Genomic DNA, 24,655 nt, shown 5'->3' with positions numbered 1-24,655 from the left:
AAACTAGTGAGATAAAAGTTAATGAGATATTTTAAGGACATTACAATTTTATGATACTGATTTATTTTTTAAAATAGTAAGGTTAAGTTTAATATGTTGAAATAAAATTTCTGTCTTCATTTTGAAATTTCTACCAAAAGAAATACAGCATTAAATATTTATATGTATAAAAATATACATATACAGATACCAAGGTGGTGCAGTGGTAATGAATCCACCTGCCAATGCAGGAGAAACAAGACACAGTCTCAGGGTCAGGAAGATCCCCTGGAGAAGGAAATGGGAACCCACTCCAGTATTCTTGCCTGGAAAATCGCACAGACAGAGGAGCCTGGCGGGCTACAGTTCATGGTGTTGCCAAGAATCAGACACGACTGAGCAAGTGAGCATGGCACAGTACATGATTGTAATTAAGAGTTCTTTTTTTTTTTTTTTAATATTGGTCTTGGTTTACTAAAGATCCAAGAAACTTGGTCAGTTATATTACCATTACCTCAAATTACAGTGAATGAAAGGAACATTTACTCCAAGTCAACACTAATTCAAATATGATTGGACATATACTAACACTAACAAAAATAATTACCATGAATCTGTATTATTATCATAAATGCTATAATAAGGAGTGAATTGGTTTGGCATCTCTACAGAATACTTGTTAAAATGTGTGGGTTTTTTTTTTACTACAACTGAAAGTAATATGCATTTAATATTATATCGTCTTTTTTTTTCCAGTGAATCAAAGTTTATTTTGTAACTTAATTGAGATAGTGAAACCCCTTCAGTTGATTAAATAGATGGTTCATAAAAAGGCAGTTTATGATCTGTAACTATATAAAAGGAAATGAAAAAGTAACTAATGTCATGAATATAAAATGTTATCTAAGATTATTTACACCAGAAAAATCTTCTTTGATAATAAAAATGGGTAATCTCATACAAACACAGAACTTTATGAATTTGTAAATTAACCTGCATGTTCTGAGCATTTATTTTAAAGAAAATGTTCCACTTGCTAAATCCTCAATGTGGCTATGCTGCTATATTGAATAAGGTAATGGGTGTACATACTGATAAGAAAGGTTTGCATTTACCAATTAATTTGTCTTTGCTATTTATACTTGAAGCTGTTTTTAATTCCCTTTTAAAGCTTTGAAATTGCTGAGACTGTTCTATGTCATCTGTGAAGCCTCTTAATTTCTGGAGAACAGTCCATCATTTCTTTAGCAGTGTTCCCTAGAGGACCCTGTAAACACCCTAGGAAGCTAACATTGATTTGACACATAATGTAATACTAAATTTGGTTAAAAGTATTTTTACAGGCATATTAAGTATTTTAAATTTAGACTATAAAATCTTTAAGGACAAAGACTACATCTTACTCATAATATTTTATTTTTTGAACTTATAATGATATGAGCCGTGGTAGGAAATTAATTCAGGTATCAGTTAGATGTCATTATGACTGCAAGTAACAGAAAACTCATCATAGCTTAAATAAATATGGGTACTCGTTCTCACATAACAAGGAGACTAGAGGCATGGCTTCTATGTTCCATGCTGCAGCTCCATCATTACATCAGGTGCTTTTTCTCCTGTTCCACCATTTTTAACGTTACAGGATGCCTTTTACACTTGCTGTCTTTCTAGATGATGGCTTGGTTCAGGTAGGAAGAAGGCAGAAGGAAAGCGTTCTCATTCTCATATCTTAACATTTTTCTAGCAGACTTCCCCTCACATCTCATCAGCCAGAACCAAGTCATATGTTGCTTTAAGAGTTAAATGAGGGTCTGTCATGGAAGACTTAGACCACTCATGATTTAGCCCCTCCTGGGATTGAAATAGGGTTTTACCGTTCCAGAGATCAATAGCTTCTGCCTTCTACTTGAACAAATCGTGCTTTAGTCAGCAGGGAAAGGGGGACCATTGAACAGTTAACGGACAATGTGTGTTGCAATAAATATCACCTGAATAGAACCGGATTTGTTAAATTATTCAAGTCCCACGCTAGCCCCAATTGTGTCTCTGCGTATTTATTTGTATTTGTTCGGCAAAATTAAATGGGAGCAATTTCTGTTTCTTTGAGGATAATTACGAACGCACAAATTCCTGTATATTTTTAGTTACAGTGAAAAGAAAAATATGCAGTGTTGAAAAGATGCATTGTTTCTGTCAGCTTAAGGTAGGTCTTGCTCTTATCATTGCAGAGAAAATTCAAATGCAATTATGTTCTCTGTCCTTTCTTAGGCCTGAAAAGATAAACATGAATTTAGATTCCATTCATCGGTTAATTGAGGAAACACACATCTTCGGGATGCAGCAGTCGGGGGTTAGATCACCGTGCGGACTGGCGGCACCTGCCCCGTCCCCCGGGGACCCCGGTAGCTCCTGTCCGTCTCCTCTCGGGCCGCAGTCTCCTGCCGCTCACAGTGGCCGTCCTCCCGCCTGGAGCACCAGCGAGTGGGATATCGGCGCCGAGCTCCGCCTGCGGGAGCTGGAGGAGGTCAAGGCCCGCGCCGCTCAGATGGAGAAGACCATGCGGTGGTGGTCGGACTGCACCGCTAACTGGCGAGAAAAGTGGAGTAAAGTTCGAGCCGAAAGGAACAGCGCGAGGGAGGAAGGCAGGCAACTCAGAATCAAGTTAGACATGGCCGTGAAGGAACTGAGTGCTCTGAAAAAGAAGCGGCCTTTGCCGCATCCGGCGGATGCTGCCCAGGACCGGAAGCTGCCCGGTTTCCCGGAAGCGGCCCGTCCACAGAGAGACCCATTGCAAATTGGTCCCAAAACGTGTGAGTCCGTCAGAGAGTGTTTGGGAAAAAGAGAATTTCCCACCAAGGAGAACGCAAATAGTAAGGTCAGGAGAAGAATCCAGAGATTGCGTGCATATGTGAATGCTGGGTCTAGTCATAAGGAGGGGGCGGGAAGAGAGCAACGCCAGTGGTGACTGGATTTGTTGTTTAGGCTGCTAGAACTGAGGACCACTGACAGGGTGACTTCAGAAACAGGAATTTATTTTCTCACCATTCTAGAGGCTAGAAGTCTGAGGTCAAAGTGTTAGCAGAGCTGGCTTCCCCTGAGGCCTTCTTCCTTGGCTCACAGACAGTCGTCTTCTCCCTGTGTTTTCACATGCTTTTTCCTTGGTGTGTGTCTGTTGTCCAAATTTCCTCCTCTTTAAAAAAAAAATTTTTTTTTATTGAGTTACAGTTGATTTATAGTGTTGTGTTAATTTCTACTGTACAGCAAAGTGATTCAGTTATACATATACATGCGTTGTTTTTCATGACAATCTATAGGTCCATGCATGTTGCTGCAAATGGCATTATTTCATTCTTTTTAATGGATGAGTAATATTCCCTTGTATACATGTATCTTCTTTATCCATGTCTCTGTCGAGGGACATTTAGGTTGCTTCCATGTCTTAGCTATTGTAAACAGTGCTGCAATGAACATTGGGGTGCATGTATCATTTGGGCCATGTTTTTCTCTGGGTATATTCACAGGAGTGGGATTGTAGGGTCATGTGGTAATTTGATAAATACTGGGCTTCCCTTCTGGCTCAGCTGGTAAAAGAATCCGTCTGCAATGCAGGAGACCTGGGTTCGATCCCTGGGTTGGGAAGATCCTCTGGAGAAGGGAAAAACTACCCACTCCAGTATTCTGGCCTGGAGAATTCCATGGACTGTATAGTTCATGGGGTTGCAAAGAGATGGACTGGACTAAGTGACTTTCACTTTCATTTTCTTTCATTAACAACTCACAGAACGTGCTTAAGGAAACTAGGAATTCATGTTATCTCCTTAAATAGTTTATACTATTTACTGTTTATATTATTACTCCTTTCTATTTAATTCTACCTCTAAAACAAAAAAAAATAAATTAGTATCTTGCTCTTCTATGAGTCCATCTAAAATGTTAAGCTTTTCTGTGATATGTAGGGTTTATGGTAGATATAATGTAGATTTCATTGTAAATGAAAACTTAAAACACTGTGGGGATACTTGTTTTATTAGAATAAGGTAGAACATTGAAAGGGAAAAAAAGCCTGAGAAATTATAAGTTAAACTTTGACCATATACTACTATTAGAGAATGATAAATAAATAAAAATAAAAATTTGATGTTGAATCATAACATTTTATTTCCATTCAAAAATGTTTGTTTCATGTTTTCTCTACATTGAATTTTAAAATTCAACACTAATCATTGTTTTGTATTTTTTTTTTCTTTCAGGAAGGAAGTTTGATTATTGACCCATTAAAATTAAGTGAGGAGATGAAACTCAGTCTAGACTGTCCTGATTTATTCAAGAATGGCGGTTCTGAAAATTGTACAGTGAGACCTGGATTAAGACTGCAGGCAATAAATCTGCCTCTGGAGAATGAAGTGCCTGAAATTTCAGCTTTGCAGGGGCATTTGGAAGATTTCCAAAAAGTCTTATGGAAAGAAAGGGAGTAAGTGCTAGTCACTGTCTTCCTTAATCAAGTCTGTCTTTCAAACTTCTTAAAATTGTTAAGTCTAGTAAGCTGACCATTTGGGAAAGTATTTTGCCTATGACTAAAATATTAATTACTAATATTTAAAAATGTGTTTAAATTTTATATTCATTTTTTGAATTTTGAAAAGTTATAAGATGTTAGTTTTTATAATTTTTTTTTATCATAGCCTTGTTCTCATCATCTCTGGTAGATTCACCTTTATTATATTTGAATTACTAATGTATATGGTTAAAATAGCCTGTGTATTATCTAACTTTTACAGCACTCATGGATTTCAGTGAGTCAATAAAATTGGATATGTTAATATTCATAATGGACAGTTCACAATTTTGTGAGGTATTGATTGCCAAAAAAAGATGCTTTCTTCATTTACCATTTGGGTTATAGAGGAAGGACACTAGACTTGAGATTAATATACCCTGACATTCATTTTGTTCTGACATACTCTTAACTATGTGATAGTGAATTAACCAAGAGTGTGCTATTGTCAGCTTCATAAAAATATGGATAGTGATGCCTGTGTTCCAACGATCTATTGTTTTATAACAGAATTTCCCAAATGATGATTATTACTGAGACAGCAATCACCAGGTATTCTGCTCATGAATCTTGAGCGTGAATCTGTATCGACAGCTCATCTCTTGCTACAGGTGTCTTCAGCTGGGATGGCTCAAAGGACAGGGTGACCTTAGGTGTGTGCGGGTGTAGTAGATCATCTGAAGCCTCACTTACTCCCAGATCTGGCAGTTGATCTTTTTTTTCTCCTCTGGGTCTTAGTTGGAACATCTTCACGTGGCCTATTTGTGAGGCTGCTTGGCTGCCTCATGGCTTGGCTGAAAGTGAACATCTGAAGGGCACAGAGAGAAATAGATGGTATTTTAATGACTTTGCGTCACAAGTCACATAGTACCACTTCTGCCCTCTGCGCTGAAATCTTACGAGGATCAAACACGATGCCTGAGAAAGCAGCCTCTAATATGAGTTACTCAACATGAGTTTCTTGTTGTTGTTCCCTCTTGATTACCCTAGAAAATTATTAGCATTGTGTGGAGTATTCGATGGTACTTTAAAATGTGGCCCCTAGATCTGAAAATAATTTTCAGTTCTCTTTTGTTATAAGATTCTTAATGGACAGAATAAAAATAAACTGGGAGTAATGTATGTTATCACTAAGTGTGCATATAACTATATATTATATAATAGTTTTAATTCCCCTGGTTTAAATGGATTGAAACGGTGATAAGTATGCACACAGACCTCTCACAAATACTGTAAGCTCTATACCTGTCAACCCTTTTCTGTCAGCCACAAGCCTCTCGTGAGTCCCTCTGAAATTTATTCCTACCTCTAATTCCCTTTTTCTGATTCTTTGTCTGTACCTCACCATATGCAGATTGTGATAACACAAGTATCTGTGTAGGTAATAAATATTTATTATTCTACTACGAAGTGTAAATTCCTAACAGAGGTGATCAACATTAGTAGCAAAAGAGAATAAGATTTAATTTTATGCCTGCACCCATGTGCCGTGTTTAGTCACTCCATCATGTCTAACTCTCTGTGACCCCATGGACTGTAGCCCGCCAGGCTCCTCTGTTCATGGGGATTCTCCGGGCAAGAGTCCTGCACCCATGTTAACAATTAATTTACTCTGGAACTACAAGTCTCAGTCAAGTTCTAACCTCTGGGCTTCATCTCTTGAAGGATTTAACTTTTTAGTGGTTATAGACTTCTTTCCAACCCACTCACGTTACCTCACCAACATATCGTAACAGGAATAATGTGAAAATGCTGTTTCTGACATGTAAACTCCCCAAGGTGCCAGCTTGAGTGATACACCTTTGTGTCTTTACACTCTCACTATACACATGTACTCATGTATACAATTGTGTATGTTTGACTTCCTGGGATAAGTAATTCCCATAGTAAGTAAATCCTCCAGTTCTTAGCACCTTCCGTATATAAACTGAAGACAGGCTAGAGAATGAAGGTGGAAATGGGACTTTTGATTCCATTTTGCTTTCTTATTCTCCCCTTTAAGAAACAGTCCCATGAGTCCATGAATTAACATTAGCCAGCAATCCACAGGAGGAAATTGCAAAGTCTTTTTTTTTTTCTTCTATACAAGAGAATGTTTCCCAAGGATATAGTATATGCTGTTACAATAAATCTGTCTAATTTTTGAAATTCCTCCTCCTGGAATCTCAGTGAGTGGGTGGCTGGAGTTGAGAATATGGGAATGTATTTTTTTCTATGTTCCCACTTAGTGGGAAACTTCTCTTGACTAGAGTACAACAATTAAGCTAGAGAACTCAGGGACTCATTCCCAACACTGTCACTGACCAGAACCTCCTTATGGAAAACACTTAACTTTATCTATTATTTATACTCTGAGTATTGTTCAGTTTGATAAATAATCACTCAGTATCTGGAAGTTGCTTGTGTACTGAAAACTCGTATATTTATAATCTCTTTTAAAAAATGACTTCACAGGTAGAAAATTTGAGATGAGAGAGGGAAAACTGATCCTCACATAGAACAGGTGTACCTAAACATTTAGGAAGAGGAACTTTAGCAAATCACATTGTAAGTAAGAGAGACAATGAGATGAACTATTCTGATGCAGTGTTTTAGCATTTAGAATTAGTTCTAAAGTTAAACTGCAGATGGCACCTGCATCCCTTAGAAAAATGCTGGCTTTGTGTTGATTAATCTGAGTTTTAGTCTCCCTTTTAATTTAATTTAATTTATTTATTTTTAATTGAAGGATAATTGCTTTACAGTATTGTGTTGGTTTCTACTAAACATCAACATGAATCAGCCATAGGTTTACCCATGTTTCTTGATTTGTTTTCAATAGAAGAAGAGTTTTGCTTTGCTTCATTAAGTGTTGTGTTTTTCCTTAATGAAATTAGATTTTAAATCTTGGTGAGATGGTATCCCAAGTTGAAAATGTTCCAATGATTAGCATGAGATAGAAGTATAGATCTATATACACACACACGGATGTGAATGTACATGTGTATTCCTCAGTTAACACAGTGAAAAATTTCATGCAAGTCTGGTAATGTGCATGTGTGCTGTCGTGTCCGACTCTTTGCGACCCCATGGAGTCTAGCCTGCCAAACTCCTCTGTGCATGAGACTTTCCAGGCAAGAAGACTGGAGTGGGTTGCCATTTCCTCCGCCAGGAGATCTTCCCAACCCAGCGATTAAACCTGCGTCTCCTGTGTCTCCTGCATTGCAGGTGGATTCTTCACCTGCTGAGCCATCAGGGAAAGCCCATTTCATTGCGCCCTTTGACCACATCGCCTTGCTTTGCCCACCTCCCAGCTCCTGGCATCCACCACTCTATTCTCTGTTTCTTTTTCATTTTTTTACTGAAGGATAATTGCTTTACAGAATTTTCTTGTTTTCTGTCAAACCTCAACATGAATCAGCCATGTTTATATATGTACATCTCTGTTTCTTTAAGTGCAATTTAAATTTAAGCCTTTGATCCATTTCAAGTTAAATTTTTTTTTTTTTTTTTCACTGTAAAGTATCTCTTTTGTGTTTGGGCATTCCTGTACCTATGAGAGAGTCTGTCTCTCTGCATGGACTATAAAAACGCTAGTACGTTTCTCCCTCAGTTTCCTTTGCAGGTAGGCTGCAGACCCTTGACATAGCCGTCTGGATATTTTAGCAGACGGCATTACTCCAAAAGGAAGAGTGCACCGGAATTCAACCTGGTGAGGGGGGAAGACAGTGGATGTGGTCACATCTTGTTTTCAGAGCCGATAAAGTGACCTCTTGTGTCTGGTGACACCACCCCATGACTTGAGTTGGGGGTATTGAGGTTGTGCTGTGATGTCTGTGCCTAAAAGGTGGCTGCAGTGTGGTGCTGACGGGAAGATTTTCTGTGGCTTTATCTCTGGTGTTTCTGATTCTGCATGTTCCCCATTTGCTTTTCTGGCTCTCCCAGGGATGCCTTGTGCCATTAATATCCCTTTCTACTTAAATGAGCTGATTCGAGTGTACTGTTTGTCAATCACATAGTTGATATCAGGATAATGTAAGGCAACAGGCAGTTGGGGGCATCTAAGGACCACCTCTGTGACGTGAGGTGGTTTTTCTCCTGGCTGTGTGCCTCCACGCCTTGGCCTCTGATCCTCTGGGGCATCTCCGAGCTTAACAGTATTTTTTAAAGTCATCTCTTTTCTAATTAAATTACCTATATATGGCTTTGACTGTTTGTTGAAAGATGCTGAAAATGCTGAAAATGAAAGGTATTAAGAGATGTTACTGCTGAAAGATGTAGTTATAAATAGTGAAACACAAAGTGACAAATATGTTACTTATTAAAAGTATACTTGTATAATTTTTTATTATCCATCATGTAATATTAACTTTAAATTTTAGACTAACAGAAAATGTATATCTAGATCTTATTACAAATTAATTATTTTTGCCTGGCAAAAAATTTGACGTTTATAGGTCTCTAAGAAAATACTGATTAGATTACAATGCAATTTCACACAGGTTTCAAAAATGAATTAATATCTATTGCCAGATAGTAATGTTTCAAGGATTTTATTTCTGAAAAATATTTTGATTAATCTTATCTAGATGTTTAAAATTTATGCTCACTTATTGAGATCATCATGGGATAGTTAACAAAATATCAAAAGATTTCACGGAAATATAATCATATATTCATATCTGTTTATAAAACCATTTTGGTTCACATATTATTTTTAGATCATGAAATATATATTTTAGCAGTTTGATTTTTAAAAGTTTATATCATCATATTAAAATATTTTATTTTTTCTGAGCTTTGTCTTAGTAATTTTGTTGTTTTAAAGAATCTGTGCATAAAAGATGCAATATCCTTTAAAGTAAATTAGGTTTACTTTTTTCTTTTTTGCCTTCTTGTAGTTCAAATAATATGATGATAGTTTAAATTCTTTGAAAATCTCTCTGAAATGTAGAATAAATGGATTAGGCCAGAAAATTAAAGATTTAAAGAATGCACTTTGTTGCATAAATTTAAGTATTCACAGCCCTTATGTCCTAATGCTTGAAACAAAGAGTCACAAATTTTTTTAATAAAGCTGTGCTAAAAAGAAATTCAAGTATCACATTGCTATTAAATAAATTTTAATGAATTGCCTGTTCTCTCACTTTTCTGAGTAAATTGTACCATTTTACATAATAAAATGTATAATTTTATTTTACTAAATAACAGAAATAATCTATTATTCTATTTTTTACTAAATAATAAGTAGATAATAATAATAACTTTTGGTAAATATTAGTGTTTTTATTTAAGATGCATACCTAAAGAGAGAAATAATACAGTATTTTAAATGTGACTAATCTACCTTAAATAAAGAATACAAATCGTTATGTAATTCATTTTAATATGCTTTGCAAAATTCCATTATTTTTCTTTCATGAACTGGCTTTGATTACTTATTCTGAGTCTAGATATAATCTAAATATAGTTGTATCTTTAGACTATATCTATATTTTATATATCAAACTAGGATTAAAAGCTTGACATATCATTTGAAAGGTTCTTCTTGAATTTCTTATAAAATTCCTGAGAGAATAGTTACCCCAATAATTTTTATGATATTTTTGAGGATTAGCACTTCTTCTACAGTAATTATGAATCATTTTAATGTGAATATGAGCTTCTTTTGCTAACATTATAATCTGATTTATTAAAATGTAATGTTACAAGCTGACAATGATTTCTCCACACATGTAATTTTGAATTTATAAATTTAGACTTTTCTCAAATTTTCAAGTATAATTTTTATATTCTATTTATAAATAACAATAATTCTCAAAATTAATTTTGAGAAAATTTATCACTGTACACTTCATTACACAAATATAGTTGATTAATATCCCTTAATAAACTTATTTTATTAATTTAAGATTTTCCTTTTCCTTTTAAAAATTATCAATTACTGATAAAAACATTTTCTCCTCATGTAATTCTAATAAATTAAAATTGTAAATACAGTGATTCATAAACATTTCAATGAAATCATAAACAGTACAATTTTATTATATTTTCAACTTAAATTTCCAAGTTTAAGTCAATACTTCCAAATATTTAAATATGCCTTATCATCTAAAACTTCAAAAGCTAAATGCCAAACATATATGTTGATGTACAGTTGACTTTATATATTCTTTCTATATTCAACACAAAATATTAGTATTTGGAAGCTTGTTCATTGTTTCTGTACTTGGTGCTATTCTTGAAATCCCAGACAGAGTTGCTAAGGCAAAAATCATAGTGTGGTAAGCAGCTCGGATGTCATCCGCTGGCTAAGTCTGTTTATCTGTCAGAATTTTTGGAGTCCTTGTGGGACCTCAACTTCAATATTGAACATTTTTCTTTGTTCATTATAATGTATTTTCTGTGTTAATAAGGGATTCCAAAATATAGTCCTATAAATGGTGCTGGTGTTTTTTTTGTTTTTTTTTTTTTTTTACAATTGAGTCTTTTGAGGTCAAGTAAAGCCATAACAAATTCTTTTACGTCCTCTCATTTTATGACTTGATTAATGCAAATATAATAATGAACAACTTTAGTTGTTTGGTTGCTTTTGCAACTCTAAGGACTGTAGCCCACCAGGCTCCTCTGTCCATGGAATTTCCCAGGTAAGAGTACTGGAGTGTGTTGCCATTTCCTTCTGCAGCAGATCTTCTTGACCCAAGGATTGAACCTGTGCCTCCTGCATTGGCAGACAGATTCTTTATCCCTGAGTCATCAGGGAGCACCCTCAGTGGGCTTCTTACCCATTGACTGAATTAAACTAATATGTTTATGGCCTAGCTGTATTTTAAATTATTTCCATAGTATTGCTAGCTGGAAGATTCATATTTCTTGTAAATATGGAAATGACATTCCGTTGGTAATGTCAGGCACATTTTCTGTTTCCAAGTCACAGCAAGTGACAATTTTGCCATGTGTTCACCGTAAAATAACATGTATCATTATTTTTCTAGCTTCTTAAGTTTTACCACTGTTTTTTTTTTTCCCCAGCCTCTGTCCACCATCTGATCCCCAAATTAAGTCTATGTATTTTTCATTTTGTTATTGCAGCCACCCTCTGTAAGAATCATTTCCTTTATCAGCTCTCTTCAGCTGCATAAAAAGATAATTATAATTCAGTGGCTTGGGACAACAGTGTATTTTGTTCAGGTGGATGCAAGGTCAGCTGACCTCCACTGGCCCAGATGGGCTCGGCTTCTTGTTAAGGTTGGACTCAGATCTGCTTCCTATGTTTATTTAGGGGACAGAAGTTCCTGGGGAAGCTCTTTCCACAGTGATGGCTGAGGCATAAGACAAGAAGCCTAACCACACAAATTCAGTTCAGATTTCTGCAGTCTGTCACTTTGGCTAATATCTCATTGTCAAAGCCTAGAATCAAGGGCTGGGGAAAGCAACTCTGTCCATAGAAGTAGAGGAGAGAGAATGAGTATTTGTAACAGTAATCTAGTGGCGCTAGTGGTCAAGAATCCACCTGCAGATGCAGGAGACATAAGAGATGCGGGTTTGATTCCTGGGTCGGGAAGATCCCCTAGAGGAGGGCATGGCAACCCACTCCAGTATTCTTGCCTGGAGAATCCCATGGACAGGGGAGCCTGGTGGGCTACAGTCCATAGGGTCTCAAAGAGTCGGACACAACTGAAGCAATTTACCATGCACCCCGTACAATCTACTACACAGATGAGGACTGGCCATTTGCAAAGGTTGACCTTTGTTAATTACAAGTGGAAATAAACAATTATTTTCAGTGATTCACTGTAACAGACGTGGGCATGGGAAAAATAATCAGTGATGAGATACTAAAGGACCAGATTTTAATTCAAGTTTTGTCACTTATTCTACAAATAGAGAAATTAATTTCAATTATTTTAACTAATTTAAAGATCCCAGGGAAATTACTTTATTAAAACAGAATTGCAAAAAATACAGTATTTTTGTATCTCCAATAAATGATTGATTACTTAAATCATTAGGTGGGCTCCTTAGTATTCTTTGTCATGTCAAAGAATTCTTCATATACAGTCACAGTATGAAGTTGGATTAAAACCATGTTAAACTTAGAAACATATATACCTCCTGTGTAAGGAAACAATATGAATAAGAAACATTGAAAGAAATGAATGAACAATGCAGGAGAAAGTAGGCAGAAAGTCAATTATTTGATACTGGCAAAGCCAAATTAAATATATTTAAACTACTGTAAAGCCAGTTGGCAGAAAAACAAATTAAACTGACTTTTATCCAATATTTGCTATTTTTAATAAGCTAAAAGAAAGTTTTCTGTCATGACAATGATCATATGCAAATATCAGAAATTAGGAAAATAGAAAATCTAAAATTGAATGCATTCCTAAAATTGTTTTTAAATTGTAAGACTGTTTCGCTTTTGGTTCTCTGTTTAGAATGCGCTTATCTTTGGAAAAAGAGATAGAACGACTGGAGTCGGCTTTGTCTGTGTGGAAATGGAAGTATGAAGAACTGAAAGAATCAAAGGCAAAAAGTCTGAAACAGGTAGGGAGGTGAACGATATAAAGGGAGCGTGAATGTATTTTCTCTGTTCCATGTGTAACCTGGTGGGCAGAAGGCTGAGCAGACAGAGAAAGGAGGTTGACAGATTGAATTCCTTCTGTAAGAGAGAGATTTCAACTCCTGTATCAATAGTGGAATCCGTGGAATCAAACTTGAGCCATAAGAAATCTTGTTCTACAAGATTTTAAATATATATAATATATTATATATATATTATATATTTATATAAATATATAAATGTTCTACAGTATTTTAAAAATAACACACAGTTTAAATTATCAACCACATGACACAATTAACTATCCAGTTCTGGCACACATGAGGAGATAGACAGCTGAAGATGCCGTCTTATCCGAGCATCTATAATAAACAGCTTTATCTTACTCTTTTATAAAGCTGTCTGAAAATATTCATTTATCTTAAATGTATTTAGGTTCTTTTCATATTGGCATTATAGTTATTCAGAATTAGCCATTAGCCTTTATACAGTTCCTTTGTGCTTTCATCAGTAAAATGCTGTCATGAATGCTTTCCATGATTTATTAATATTCATTATTTAAATAATATTGTGTGTATTCTGTGTGCTAAGACACTGTGCTAGGCAAGTGTGTGAGGCAGAATAATAAGGAGACCAAAGTAAAGCAAAATATTGAACAAAAGCACTGACAGGCTAAATGCTCTCAAATGAATTACAGTTTAGTTCATATGTGTGCTATATACATACATACACATATATGGTGGAGAAGACTCTTGAGAGTCCCTTGGACTGCAAGGACACCAAATCAGTCAATCCTAAAGTAAATCAACCCTGAATGCTGGTTGGAAAGACTGATGCTGAAACTGAAGCTCAATACTTTGGCCACCTGATGCAAAGAACTGACTCATTGGGAAAGACCCTGATGCTGGGAAGGATTGAAGGCAGGAGGAGAAGGGAAGGGGGCGACAGAGGATGAGATGGTTGGATGGCATCCTTGACTCAATGGGCATGAGTTTGAGCAAAGTCCAGGAGATAGTGAAGGACAGGGAAGCCTGGCATGCTGCAGTCCATGGGGTCGCAAAGAGTCGGACGCGACTGAGCGACTGAACAGCAACCAATACACATAAGATCTGTTGGTGTGCTGACAGCTATCTAAAGAAGCTGTGTATCAAAATATTATGTAACTATGCCTTAATCTAAAACACTCCTCCACCAGTTTCATCAGAAGCAATAGTTTCTGTTTATGAAATTCCATGTGAATGTTGCTGCAGGTTTTTTTCCAGCAAGTGATAAAGTGTGGAGTCATTGACCCAAGTCTGCCGAGATACAGTGAGGGAATATATGCACGAACCTCTGTTGCCCGTACATGCCTTCCTTATTATGGGTCATTTGCAGGCATCCTGACGTGCGTAGAACATAGTTATCATCATTCACAGGTTTACAACTAGTCTGCTCCTTCAACCCAACGTCTCCTGCCTAAAAATCATTTTTTAAATAAAGATAATTTCAAACTGTGAGAACCACAGACAGTTTGGGAACATTTCTCAATGAGACGTAAATTTGAAAAAGTTAAGCTAGATAAAGTTTATTTCTGCCTTATGGATTCATGTTATACTGTCAGAGGGGTTTGTTTGCATCTTAAACCGTGGGTATGTATGTGATGTATGCGTGTATACAGACACATTTATGATGGATTCACCGTATTTATATTCACAGGTACCTAAGTGAACATGATGTCTCTGGGTGTGAACACTGAAAGTAAATTGATGTTCTATAGGAAAAACATCTCATAATGCAAAAACCATATTATGCTTAGGATGTATGTGTATTTGTCTTAGAATGAGTTCTAAATCTGAATGAGAAAATTAATGCTTAAGATAGAATACATCTTTAATTGAAACCATGCATTTACAATCTCCTGCCACTAGTGGGCAGTGCAGACTTGATAACATCAATTTAGCTTTTCCAAAGCAACTGTTTTTGAAAAAGCTCATGGTTTTGAGTTGGTTTACAAAATGATAATTATATTTTAAAACATTTAGTGATTTCTATTCAAAGATGATATTTGAGGGTTTCAAATTGGAAAATGTATACTTTAAATTGCTTAACACAGCTTTGTCGATGAGAAAAAATAAAACCAACGTAGCATCTCACAGTGTAAATAGGGTCTATATTTTTATGCCCATGCAGGAATATATATTAAAACATATGTGATCCTTTTACTAGATAAAATGACAGAATGTTTGGAACAGAGGAAGCTTCAAAATTGTTGAGGAAAATTTGTTTAAATATTTGAACTTTTGAATGCATCTTTCAGTTAAATGAACTAAAAATCTGAAAAATGAAGAAAACTGGCAATGAATGAAAAAAAGAGTTTTTATTGCAGGGGATGAAAAGTTAACAGAGATTTAAAAAAATATCGTTTGAATTATTTACAGGGAATTAGTTTTCTAAAATATGTTTGTTTATTTATTTGGCTGTGGCAGGCCTTAGTTGTGACATGTGGGAGCTAGTTCCCTGATCAGAGATGGAACCTACACCTCCTGCATTGGGAGCACAGTATTAACCACTGGACCACTGGAGAAATCCCTACGTGGGATTTTTTTTTTTTTTAATATTTCTTTCCACTTCCTAAAAGGGAATTTGTGATATTCAGAGACTTTGGAAGTCATGTGGTATATACATATCATTTACTTTTATAAAACATTATAGAATGTTTAAAAAAATTTAGACAATAAAAATACTTAGTCACATGTAATTTTTATATATTCTTTGTTTAATTGTTTTGTGATAGATTGTCAGAGACAGGAATCTTACAGTACATTTAGAAAGGTCATTGTACAGTAGTTGTAAGTGTGAAATATTTAAAATTCAAATAAGTTGGTTGACAGTCAGAAAAAGTTAGCATGATACATCCTCTGGAACTTCATGTGAATTCTCCTTTCTTACTCTACTTCTCAACAATTCTGATAAATTACCCTTCCTTTCACTGTAGCTTTTCATCTATAAAAGTTTTTGAAGATTGCATAATTCTTTTTAAATGCCTGAAACTTACAAACAAATACATGCCTGGCTAAAAACTGCTGATGGAAAGATTAGCAATTTTTACAGTTGGAAACAGATGTGCTTAATAGACTGGGTTTTTTAAAAATGTATTTTAAAGTGTGGTGTGTTTTAGAGGGAAATCATTCTTAAATCACTGACATTTAGAGAAGAGTAAATATGAGAATTTAATTGTAAAATCTAATAGGTATTTAAAATGCAACTAAGACAGTGAGCAGCAGTAGAGATGGTTATATTCGAAATGCTGTTCCCATGCTGAATTTAATACTTAGTCAGCTTCCCTCTGTGAGTCTGTGAATATTGATTTGAAATTAGATTATGAATTCCAAGAGTGCTGTAATGACCATTTTTATGAAACTCATGATATAGAGAATCAAATATTCAGGTAAGTATTACCAATTACAAATAAGTATGATACATTGCTTTAACAATAAATGACTCACTCTTTACATAATTGAAGATTTTTTTTACCATATGTAGAGAAATAAAATTGGCCTTAGCTAAAATATGAAATTGTATCTTTTTAATCTGTCTTTGAAAGTTTTATTCTTTTACCTGGTGTTTTTTTAGGGACTTTATTTAGAAATCTTCTATCTTGTGATAATAGCAACGTTCCTAGTAGCTTATTATTTACAGTGTTCTTTGATAAATATTTGTATTAAATACTTGTAGTGTTAGTCGGTCAGTCGTGTTCGACTCTGTGATCTCATGGACGGTAGCCCTCCAGGCTCCTCTGTCCATGGAATTTTCCAGGCAAGAGGACTGGAGTGGGTTGCCATTTCCTTCTCCAGGGGATCTTCCCGACTCAGGAGTAGAGCTCCAGTCTCTCGAGTCTGCTGCATTGGCGGGCAGGTTCTTGAACACTGTAGCACCGGGGAGAGTAGGTGAAATCCTAGACTAGTTTTTTTTATTACCTGAGAGGCTACTGCCCTACATTGCTGAAGATTTTAGATTTTTCCAGGGCACTGAAGTGAACCGTCACATCTATCATTTTATGCATCATGAAAATCTGTTCAGTTTGTTCTTTGCAAGACATAAATTAGCTTATCAGGAGAAAGAGTGAGACTGATAAAATACCATATTAGAATTCTATAAATGTATATGAGCAATGAAGCCTATGGGACACCACTTTGCTCATACAAGTGCCTTCAAGACCTTTAAAACAAACGTAGTTAAGAATAATGTAAGCACTAAATTACGTAAGTCAGAATTAATTGAACCACTAGTGGATAATTTATAGACATTGTCAAGGTAACCCTCAGAACACTGAGATGACTGACTTAACTCTGAGGCTATTATAAGTATTATGAAAGAAAATTAGGCTACTCAGAACCTACTTTACTTGTACTAATAGAAACATAAAATGGTAAAGTTACATCTGGTTAAGTTAACCAATACTATTTTAAATTTTTAAATATATTACAAAGAAGTCAACTGATATTTAATTAATCTACACAAATGAATACTTTGAGAATGATGATTAAAGTAGGTTGAAAAGATAAAAGATAAGGTCTCTAAAGGAGTTACACAGTGGCCATGGCCCCACACAGTGGGGAATAGTCTATCTGTGAACATTTTTATTCTCTATTCCAGCTGATGGGACACTTTCCAGCGATGCATGCCTCATAAATCCAAAAATTCTGGTTTTATCTTTTCCCAGAAGAAATCCCTATACAGGGATAGTTAAGACCATTAGTTAAGACCATTCTGGAGATAAGGAGCCCGCTTTTAGTAAACAACATGAGCTTTTTTTTTTTTTTTTTACCAGCAAGGCAGTTTTCATGTTGAAAAGCAGATTGAATCAAGGCATTCTGCTCATGTCAGCTCTGCTATGTATATACTGACGCCAAAGGTATTGATTGTATACACTTGAGTGAAGGAAGCAGCTATAAAATAGGAATGCGTAGTACACCATTTAAAAAACTGTGATATAAAAAAATATGAAAAATTTGTGTCCATTGTTTTCATCTACATTATCATTTTGTAACTCTATAAACATCTCTTTTTCTTCAAATATACACTTTGAAGACAGAGACTGGAGTTAGGAATTCGTGATATTTTGGGGGTAGAAGGTGGCATGTTTTTTGGTGGGGGGAGTTCCAAGTGTTTCTAATGATTTTGTTTAGCTTTATGGAAATATAATTGATCTGCAAAAAATTGCACACAATGTATCCATTTTGATGAGTTTAGACAGACATTCATGTTACCATTATTACGACATAGCACTAAACTTGTCCGTCACTTCCAACATTTCTCTTGTGTTCTTGTGTGTGTGTGCTTGTTTTGTCGTAAGAACACTTCACATGAGATCTATCCTTTTAACACATTGGGTTGACCTAAAGGTGTGCTCAGATTTAAACCTGAACATTTTAAAGGGTGCAATGCCATATTGTTGGGCTTCCCAGGTGACGGAGTGGTAAAGAATCCACCTGCCAAGTGGGAGATGTGGGTTCAATCCCTGGGTCACAGAGATCCCCTGGAGAAGGAAATGGCAACCCACTCCAGCATTCTTGCCTGGAGAATCCCATGGACAGAGGAGCCTGCTGGGCTACAGTCCAAAAGAGTTGGGCGTGACTTAGCAACTAAACAACCACCTCAATATTTTATTGTTAACTACAAGTACTATGCTGTACTGCAGACCTCTCAAACTTACTCATCTTGCTCAACAGAAACTTTCTATTCATTTAAACACAATTCCTCATTTTGCCCTCCCCTGCTCCTAACCCCTGGTAACCATTCTATTCTATATTTCTGTACATCGGGCTGTTTTAGATATACCTCATATGAGCATCATGCCGCATCCGTCTTTCTGTTGTTGACTTATTTCACTTAGCATAATTTCCTCTAGGTTCATCCATGTTGCAAATAGCAGGATTTCCCTACCTGTAAGGCAGAATGAGATTCCATTGTATGTATATACCTCATTGTCTTTATTCATTCACTGTCGGTGGACTTTTGGCTTGTTTCCTTGTCTTGGCTGTTGTGAATAATGCAGCAGTAAACAGGAGGATGGCCTTCCCCTGTGGCTCAGCAGTAAAGCATCCGCCTGCAATGCGGGAGCTGCAAGTTCAATCCCGGGGTCAGGAAGATACCCTGGAGGAGAGCAGGGCAACCCACTCCAGTATTCTTAGACAGAGGAACCTGGTGGACTACAGCCCCTGGGGCCGCAAATAGACACAAGTGAAGTGACAGCATGCATGCATGCACCCAAACACGTGCATGCAGATATCTCTTAGAGACCCTAATTTCAATTATTTTGGTTATGTACCCAGAAGTGGGATTGCTGGATCACATGGTACTGATATTTTTAATTTTTGAAGTAACCCCTGAACTGTTCTCCATAGTGGAGCTTTCCCATATACCCCCTGTCCGTACCCATACAAGCCGTTCCAATGGTCAGTATCACTCAACAGAATGATGCACGTTTTAACCAAGGATGAAAGTACATTGACACATAATCACCCAGAGTCTACCATTTACCCTAGGGTTCAGTCTCAGTGTGAATGTACCTTAGGGTATGTTCTGTGGGTTGTGACCTGATATATATCCACCATGATGCTATCAAATGTAGTGTTTTTACCGTCTTAAAAATCCTCTGCTCCATGCATTCATCCTTCCTTGCCCCACCCCTTCCAACACTTGGTAACCACTGATATTTTATTGTCTCCATAGATTTGCCTTTTCAGAATGTCATAGAGTTGGAATCACACAGTGTGTAACCTTTTTAGATTGACTTCTTTCATTTAATGATATACTTTCCTCCATGTCTTCCTTCTCATGGATTAATAGCTCCTTTCTTTTAGTGCTAAATAATATTCCATTGAAAGGATGTACCGAAGTTTATCAATCACCTGCTGAGGGATATCTTGGTTGCTTCCAAGTTTTAGCAATTATGGACAAGGCTGGTGTGGACTTCTATGTCCAGGGTTTTATGTGGTTTTCAGTCCCTTTTCCCTGATAGCTCAGCCAGTGCAGGAGACCCCACTTTGATTCCTGGGTTGGGAAGATCCCCTGGAGAAGGGAAAGGCTACCCACTCCAGTGTTCTGGCCTGGAGAATTCCATGGCTTGTATTAATAGATCTGCCTGTGGTGCAGGAGACCCACATTTGATCCCTGGGTTGGGAAAATCCCCAGGAGTAGGAATGACAGCCCACTCCAGCATTCTTGCCTGGAGAATCCCAGGGACAGAGGACCCTGTTAGGGTTGCAAGAGTCAGACGTGACTTAGTGACTAAACCACCACCTCCACAGTCCCGTTTCAGTTTTCACACATTTGTTTTTAATTGGAGAATAATCACAATGTTGTGTTGATTTCTGCCGTACAACACACATGAATCAGCCACAAGTATACATGTATCCCCTCTCTCTGGAACGTCCCTCCCACCCCACTCCCCTCATCTCACCCCTCAAGGTCATTACAGAGTGCGAGGCTGAGCTTCCTGTGTTGTACAACAACTTCCCACTAGCCAAGGTCGCTTCTGTCACGTCCGACTCCCTGCAACCCTGTGGACTGCAGCCTGCCAGGCTCCTCTGCCCATGGGGATTGTCCAGGCAAGAATACTGGAGTGGGTTGCCATGTCCTCCTCCGTGGTATCTTCCCTACCAAGGACTGAACCTGAGTCTCTTATGTCTATTGCACTGGCACGCAGGTTCTTTACCACTAGTGCTACTGGGAAGCTATCTATTTGACACATGATAATGTATATATTTCAATGCTATTCTTTCAGTTGGTATCCCCTCTCCTTCCCCCACTGTGTCCCCTAATTATTACCCCCTGCTGAAATGGGTTCCTGTCTTAGATTATTTTCTAGGTCACTGGTCACCTTCTAGACAGCAGCATCTGAATGAGGCATCCTCAGGGTTGTGTCCAGGATAGCAGCTCCAAGTATGGCAAGTTATGTGGGAGGACCTGAACGTAGCTGCTCAGATGAGAAAGAGCTCTGGACGTGGTGGAGATGCAGAGCATCACGCCCTCCTCTGCTGGGCTCTGGTGCATCCTAATTAGTACCAGTAGTTTTCAAGAGAGCGGAGAAATCATAAGGACAGAAGGCTCCTTTAGCTGGTATTTTTACAGAGATCATATGGGAGAACTGAGAAGGCACAGATGACACACCAGAACAAAGAGTATTCTTTGAAATGCACTTTAGAATGTGTAATTGTCACTTGAGGCAATTTTCTTTTGTAATATAGTTCTGAGGTTGGGATCAAAGCCAATGGAATATATAATTCTGTATTCGCGTTAACATCATCTAGTATACACAAAAGGAGGTGCTGATGAAATCTCACGAGAGTTCTCACATGGATAGTCTGGATATTATAAAAAGAATAGTAAATAATCTTTTTCTTTAGTTGTACCAAGTTAGCAAAATGCATTAGATTCAACTGAAAATAATTTTTTAAAATATGTATGTCCAAAAAAAAAAATATGTATGTCCAGGTATCTCTTGAAAGATTTTGATTTAATTGGTTAGGATTACTGACTATATATCTGTGTTTTTAGAAACTTATTATCCTGGTGTGCATCTTAAATTAATATCTGCTGCTCTAAAACATGACTTGGAGAGGAGGGTGGGAAGTGTGGAAATCCCCAAAACCCACTGTGATAATTTTACATTAAAGCTCAACTTGGCTTGGCCACCACCACGTGCCCATGTATCTGGTCAAACATTCTGAGTGTGTCCATGAGGGTGTTTTGAGATGAAAGTAGCATTTGAATGAGTAGACTCAGTAAAGCACTTTGCCCTTCCTGATGTGGGTGGTCGTCATCTAATAAGCTGAAGGCCTGAATAAACAAAAAGTTTGACCTACATGCAAGTAACAGGGAATTCCTTTTACCTCTGTCTTTGACCTAGAATACCAGTTCTTCTCTAGTTTTGGACTAAAATGGAAACCAGCTTTCATGGAGGATCTCGAGCCTATTGGGCTTAGATTGGAGCTCCACCATGAGCCTTTCTGGTTCTCAGGTCTTTTAACTTGGACTGGAGCTTTTACCTCTGGGACTCCTTGGTCTCCAGCTTGCTGACTGTACATACTGGGGATTGTCAGCCTCCATAATCAAGTGACCCAATTCCCTATGATGAACATTTTTATGGAAAATAAAAATAAATGAAATTCTATGTATGTATCAGTTCAGTTCATTTGCTCAGTAATGTCTGACTTTTTATGACCTCTGAAGACTGTAGCATGTCTGTCTTCCCTGTCCTTCACCATCTCCCAGAGTTTGCTCAAACTCATGTTCACTGAGTCATTGATGCCATCCAACCATCTCATCATCTGTTGCTTATTTCTCCTCCTGCCCTCAATCTTTCCCAGCATCAGGGTCTTTTCCAGTGAGTTGGATCTTTGCATCAGGTGGCCAAAGGATTGGAGCTTCAGCTTCAGCATCAGTCCTTCCAAAGAATGTTCAGGGTTGATTTCCTTTAGGATTGACTGGTTTGATCTTGCTGTTCAAGGGACTCTCAAGAGTCTTCTCCAACACCATAGTTTGAAAGCATCAATTCTTCAGTGCTCAGCCTTTTTTATGGTCCAACTCTAAAATCTGTACATGACTACCAGAAAAATCATAGCTTTGACTATATGGACATATATATAGGCTTCCCAGGTAGCTCAGCTGGTAAAGAATCTGCCTGCAACGCAGGAGACCCTGGCTTGATCCATGGGTTGGGAAGTTCCCCTCGAGAAGGGATAGGCTACCCACTCCAGTATTCTTGGGCTTCCCTGGTGGCTCAGATGGCAAAGAATCCACCTGCAATGCGGGAGACCTGGGTTCAACCCTGGGTCACAAATATCCCCTGGAGAGGGAAATGGCAACCCACTCCAGTGTTCTTGCCTGGAGAATCCCCATAGACAGAAGAGCCTGCCAGGAGTCCATGGGGTTGCAAAGAGTCGGACTGAGTGACTAAGCGTGTGTGTGCTCATGCACACACATACACATATCTTGGTCTGTTTCTCTAAAGAACCTTAATACATCAACTTTACCAAAAAAGCTATAAGCTGACCATATCTTCTCTCTGAAAGTCCTAGTTTCTTTCTGCTCAATGATTTTTTCTCTTTTCCAGTTGTATTAATATAACTGGCATTGAAAGAGCTACATGTACTCCTGGTTAGTGACATCAATAATAAAAAGAAATAAATACTTTATATAGTTTATGACATCTTACTTCTGGCCTATTTTCCATTGTTCTGACTTTTTTTCACTATATAGATAATTTTCGCTGATTCTAGATAATGCATTGTTTATATAAAAGCCACAAAGTCCCAAAGAAGAAAGCTGATTTTGTCAGCTCTTTCATCGTGGGAAAGACTTATACAGATCAGGTTCAAATCTCCAATGAATTTGAAATGCCATATGTTAGGGGAAAGGAAGAACCTATTAACAAGTTTCAAGTCACCAAATTAGTGAAAAATCATGTAAAATGGAATGTTTCCAAGAGTAGCATAATTACATTACAAACAGCATCATATGCAAAAGTTCAAGTGCCATTTTAATATTGACAGAGAGAGTTTAAGTATGAAATCTTTGAATTGATTTTGAATCACATTCACAATGATAAATTATCTACAAAGAAAAATGGATGAGGAGGCCTCTTGATTCTTCCTAAAATAGGGATGCCAAGGAGACAAATTAAGAGGTGAAACTTGTATTGTGTTTCAGATTGTTTGATTAAGAATGCTTCTAACAGATGCTCTTTGTGACTTAAATGAGAAGATTTAATTGCTGTAATTCTTTTGATTAAATTAATCTTTCCTTTTTACCTATTTTAATAGGTTTATTTATATATAATTCAGGCTTACCAGGTGGCTCAGTGGTAAAGAATCCAGCTGCCAGTGCAGGAGATGTGGGTTCAATACCTGGGTTGGGAAGATCCTCTGGAGAAGGAAATGGCAACCCACTCCAGTATTCTTGTCTGGAGAATCTCATGGACAGAGGAGCCTGGCAGGCTGAAGCCCACTGGGAGTCAGATACAACTTAACAACTAAGCAACAACAACAGATATAATTCACATACCATGCAATTCATTGTAAAGAGCATAATACAGTGGTTTTTAATATATTCACAGACTTGTGCATCTGTCACCATAATCATCATCGGTTGAGAAGGAAACCCTAGATCCCTTAGCATGCATGCATGCTTAGAGTTGTCTGACCCTTTGTGACCCCATGGACTGTAGCCACAAGGCTCCTCTGTCCATGGGATTCTCCAGGCAAGAATACTGGAGTGGGTTGCCATTTCCTCCTCCAGGGGATCTTCCCAACCCAGGGATAAAACCCATGTCTTCTGTGTTGGCAGCCAGATTCTTTACCATCTATGCCACCAAGGAAGCGGATCTTTCAGCAGTCACTTCTTAGTTCCCTGAAATCCCCTCAGCTTTAGGTCATCACTGATCTAATGTAATACTGTAGGTTTACCCATGCTGGACATCTCATAGCAATGCAACTTTAAATGGCTTCTTTCAGCTTATGTAGATTTTTAAATTGAGTTTCTACAATCTGCCTTCCTACCAATTATTCCTATGACAACTCAATAAAGAACAT

The 24,655-nt window shown here is 37.2% G+C and overlaps 1 protein-coding gene and 1 long non-coding RNA gene across 4 annotated transcripts in view; one reads left to right on the top strand and one right to left on the bottom strand.

The window, feature by feature from the left end:
* The window catches only part of CCDC102B (coiled-coil domain containing 102B), a 266,641-nt gene that overhangs the window by 43,193 nt on the left and 198,793 nt on the right, over positions 1-24,655 (top strand). For all 3 annotated transcript variants that reach the window (XM_043889290.1, XM_043889289.1, XM_043889288.1), the window contains 3 exons: positions 2,248-2,854; positions 4,230-4,450; positions 12,955-13,063. In XM_043889290.1, coding sequence (XP_043745225.1) covers positions 2,248-2,854; positions 4,230-4,450; positions 12,955-13,063 — 937 coding nt within the window. The remainder of the gene's footprint in view (positions 1-2,247; positions 2,855-4,229; positions 4,451-12,954; positions 13,064-24,655) is intronic.
* On the bottom strand, positions 421-2,479 carry LOC122684853. The gene is made up of 2 exons (XR_006338169.1): positions 2,340-2,479; positions 421-2,249 (listed from the first exon to the last, which is right to left on the bottom strand). It is a non-coding gene; the product is annotated as an uncharacterized LOC122684853 (long non-coding RNA).

The sequence above is a fragment of the Cervus elaphus genome, chromosome 27 (assembly GCF_910594005.1).
Source record: "Cervus elaphus chromosome 27, mCerEla1.1, whole genome shotgun sequence".
In the NCBI taxonomy this organism is placed as follows: domain Eukaryota; kingdom Metazoa; phylum Chordata; class Mammalia; order Artiodactyla; family Cervidae; genus Cervus; species Cervus elaphus.
The sequence above is the reverse complement of the archived record's forward strand: the minus strand, read 5'-3'. Positions and strand labels throughout refer to the sequence as shown.